This window comes from Etheostoma spectabile, unplaced genomic scaffold, assembly GCF_008692095.1.
Source record: "Etheostoma spectabile isolate EspeVRDwgs_2016 unplaced genomic scaffold, UIUC_Espe_1.0 scaffold433, whole genome shotgun sequence".
In the NCBI taxonomy this organism is placed as follows: domain Eukaryota; kingdom Metazoa; phylum Chordata; class Actinopteri; order Perciformes; family Percidae; genus Etheostoma; species Etheostoma spectabile.
Genome location: NW_022605608.1, coordinates 797,054 through 800,932, shown reverse-complemented (window position 1 = coordinate 800,932; position 3,879 = coordinate 797,054). Strand labels below are relative to the sequence as shown.

The window sequence follows — 3,879 nt, the reverse complement described above, 5'->3', positions numbered from 1 at the left end:
AGAAAGGTCGACCTCCTTAGAAATCCTTTATAAAAAATAGATGGTCCTACTACTGTCCTTCTACTCCTGGTTGAAAAAAAACTATAGTTACCCTTAAATGCATTCCTATCATTAAAACAATGGAAAATCGTGACCACTTATCACACGTTAGTGTATAGTATTAACCAAGTAATTTTTCCATCTGAGCCAGTGGATAGTTACATTTAAAAGCATGGGTGGCCTTCAAGTGCACACCAGCTGGAATGACCCCAAAAATGGCACTCAGAGTCTAAGGTGCAAGCAAACAGTGCAACGCAGTGGTAAAAGCGTCAAAGATGGATTCCCAAAATTTAGGTAGGACTAGAACATGTGGAATAGGTCAGCAGTGTCCTGTTTGCATCTGTCACATTTTGGATTCAGCTCTGGATAAATTCTGGACCATTTCAAACTGCATAACTCAATGTCTCATGTATACTGAAGAGGAGTGTATCCTTCAGATCCTGATCCCAATCTTTCTCAGAGACGGACATTTCCATATCCCACTCAATCAATTTTTAACGGGTTCGAGTGGTATCTTTACCGCCTTATTAATTGCATTTTAAAGTCTATTAATGTACCCATCTTGTCTAATTGGGTTTTGGGGGGAAGAGCCGGAAAGTGACCTCATTTAGAAGTCCCGGATATAGCGGTGAGGACAGCATTGTCCAAAGTGGTGGTGTTAGCTTGGTCCCCGCTAGCTCCCTTAGCACGAGGATTAGTAGGCATGTTTACACTTCAAAAGGGACTTTAGAATATCAAAAAGTATCACCAGAACAATTGTTTGCAACCCTTTAGGGTCTGTAGGAAAATGCAAAGCACTTTTATTTTTAGAATTATTGAGCAGTTGAAAGGGAGCTCCAAAATCTATTGTGTTACCCATGCATCGCAGCACCGGATTTTTTTGGGGTTTTCCCCCTTTAATGGACAGAACTGCCAGGTGAGAAAGGCGAAAGAGGTGCAAGAAATTGTCATAGGTTAGACTCAAACCATAGACCTTTGCATCAAGACATAAACCTCTATGTATATGTGCATCTGCTCTACCAACTGAGCCAACCCGGCCACAGCAATGGGATTTTGAGAATGGCAAAACACAGAAAGCAAAAGGTGAGGGAAATGTCAGGCAGCTTTATCCTGGAAATTTACTTCCACTGATCCAGACTACAGGGCATTAATGAGGTTTCTCGGAAGCTGGGGTAGACAGAGGTCTTAGAAACAACACTACAAACACAATAACACATACTTTCCAGTCTTCCTTACTGATTGTAGAAATCCCTTGATCATGTTAGCTGTGTAGAACACCAGTCCCACTCCTACTCTAATAAGGCAACCTAACGGATCCGTTACATCCATCAATACATATTATTTTCAATTGCTTGTCAGAAAGCATGTTATGGACTGTGCAGATGTGAGTATTTGAGTTTCATTTTGTCAGGTAGAAAGTTTAAAGCTACTCAGCCTTTTTATGGATGGACAGATTTGTTGCCACTTGTTGAGGAAAGGAGAGAGGAAAGTGAATGCTGAGTCCATAGGAGACAATCAATGTGGTGCAGCCTATGTCACCATCAAGAGATTACAAAAATAAGCAGAAAACTGACAATACCTGATACAACATTGTTGTGATTGATGGTTTTCCTGGACAGGTTTATATTTATTATTTATGGAGCAGGCATGCTGTTGGATGTTTTCTGACAGGGGCTTTGTGCTGAGATGTCTGGTGTTTTCTAACAGACAGTTTTCGCAGCAAGGCTTTCGGCGATATAAAAAAAAAATTGGATTGGCTAATTAGTATTTCCCCAGCCCTTCGGCCATTCTGGTGTAGTCTAAAAACTACATGCACATTGCCGTTGGCAAAATCCAGAATGGACAGGGAAGCAAAACATAAAAAAGATGACAAGATGGTGCTTTCTAGGGATGTCATAATACTAAAAATGTAGTAGTCCATCCTGATACCACTAAAAGTACATAAAACTTTATTTCTTTATTTAAACACCTGGGGAGCTGTCTCAGTCTTATGTCATGTTGGGTAAGGGTTAATGTCATGTTTAATTTTTCTCACTTGTCATTTATTTATATGCTATCACTGTTTTGTTGTGGACTGAAGAGGTCAAGGAGAACATGACTTACATGTAATCTGGAGAAAACGTTAGTCTTCTGGACCCACATCCCGCTGATCTGAAGCCTGGCATCACCACACACCCAGCGTATGGTAACATCTTCCATGAGTTCACCTGGAGCTCCCAGATAGCAAGCATGTTTAGTACTAGTATAGAGAAACAATCTTACTTTTGGTTTGTGAGCTCCAGGTGAAGTCAGGAGAGCTGTTGCTGTAGAGGCATTGTGACAGTAATGCCAGAGACGGTTTAGAACCACCGAGACCCCTCAACTCAGACTAGTTTCCTATATCTGTGTCACGTAGGCTCCGCCACTGCCACGTCTCTAGGAGACTATCGGCAAGTACTTAGTGTATTGATTCCAATGGGAGACGTGAACGTACCATTAAAAGTAGTTATTATTACAATTATGAGAGATTTTTTTTAGCCCTGTAGTACCCAAAGTAAATATTAGAACCCTTTTTTATAAGCCAAATATCTCCGGAACATTCTGACATGGCATTTTTCAGACAAACACAGTGGCGAGTTCTCTGAGAACAAAACAACACAAAGCAGGGTTCAGTTCACAATGTTCTAAAGGTTTAATGAGACACACATGGATATACATATTTTCTAACAATCGCTACATTCATGTAGTACGAGACAAAAGAGTTAGGATGGGCATAAGGATTGTCTCAAGGTTTGTTCACATAGATAGGAAAACAGTGTTGGAAATTTAGTATACAAACAAAACAGATGAGAACGACTTTCTTCAGAGTTCTCACAAAATGGAATGTGTAATGTAAAATTATTCACAACAGTCACATTTCAGAATTTTGGTGCTGTGGTCTCATGACATCCCTAGTTATATTTTTTTCCTTTTTCAGGTGGTGAAGATGATGATCGTGGTGGTTTGTACGTTTGCCATCTGCTGGCTGCCCTACCACGTCTTCTTCCTGCTGCACCAGTTCTTTCCTGACATGTTTATCGAAAGGTTTATCCAGCAGGTTTACCTGGCCATCATGTGGCTGGCTATGAGCTCCACCATGTACAACCCCATCATTTACTGCTGCCTCAACGACAGGTACGTCAACACCTACACACACACACACACACACACACACACATCTATTGTTTCACAGATGTTAGGGCAGACATCTCACCATCACTTTCTCAGAACTCTGCCTGTAACTTGTCTCCTGCTCATTCTTGGTCCTTTTTTAAAGCTTTGACATTACATGAAATCACCTCTTTGCTAAATACTTTCAAACACTCATCTTGCAAATGGATGTTGTCCCTACTGTGTTATTAGTACAAGCGTTTGACGCCATTGGCCTCTGTATTGCTGAGCTGCTTAATACTTCACTTTTAACTGGTGTCATTCCTAGTTTTTTTTAAACATGCTGATGTTAAGCCTGTACTTAAAAAGCCCAGTTTGAATCCACTACAACCTAAGAACTACAAGCCAAATCCAAACTTCCATTCACGTCAAAAAATTTTGAAAAAGTTGTAGCAGAGCAACTCACCCTTTTCCTAGAGAATTACGAGTTGTTTGACAAAATTCCAGTCCGGTTTCCGTAAAAAGCATTCTACGGAAACTGCACTACTTAAAGTTTGTAGTGATATTATGAGTCAGATGACTCTAAAGAATATACAGTTTTGGTCCTATTGAACCTTTCTTCTGCTTTGACACTGTTGATCATAACATTGTGATAAATAGACTTTGTGACCTGAATGGGATGTCTGGATCAGTTTTAAAATGGTTTTCATC

General features: G+C 40.2%; 1 protein-coding gene and 1 long non-coding RNA gene across 2 annotated transcripts in view; both read left to right on the top strand.

Moving 5' to 3' along the window:
- Positions 1–683, top strand: part of LOC116686681 (uncharacterized) — a 10,546-nt gene extending 9,863 nt beyond the window's left edge. Inside the window, exon 3 of the long non-coding RNA XR_004331326.1 lies at positions 673–683. This is a non-coding gene — a long non-coding RNA (uncharacterized LOC116686681). The remainder of the gene's footprint in view (positions 1–672) is intronic.
- The window catches only part of LOC116686650 (substance-P receptor), a 70,441-nt gene that overhangs the window by 56,134 nt on the left and 10,428 nt on the right, over positions 1–3,879 (top strand). Inside the window, exon 5 of the mRNA XM_032511667.1 lies at positions 2,996–3,192. Coding sequence (XP_032367558.1) covers positions 2,996–3,192 — 197 coding nt within the window. The remainder of the gene's footprint in view (positions 1–2,995; positions 3,193–3,879) is intronic.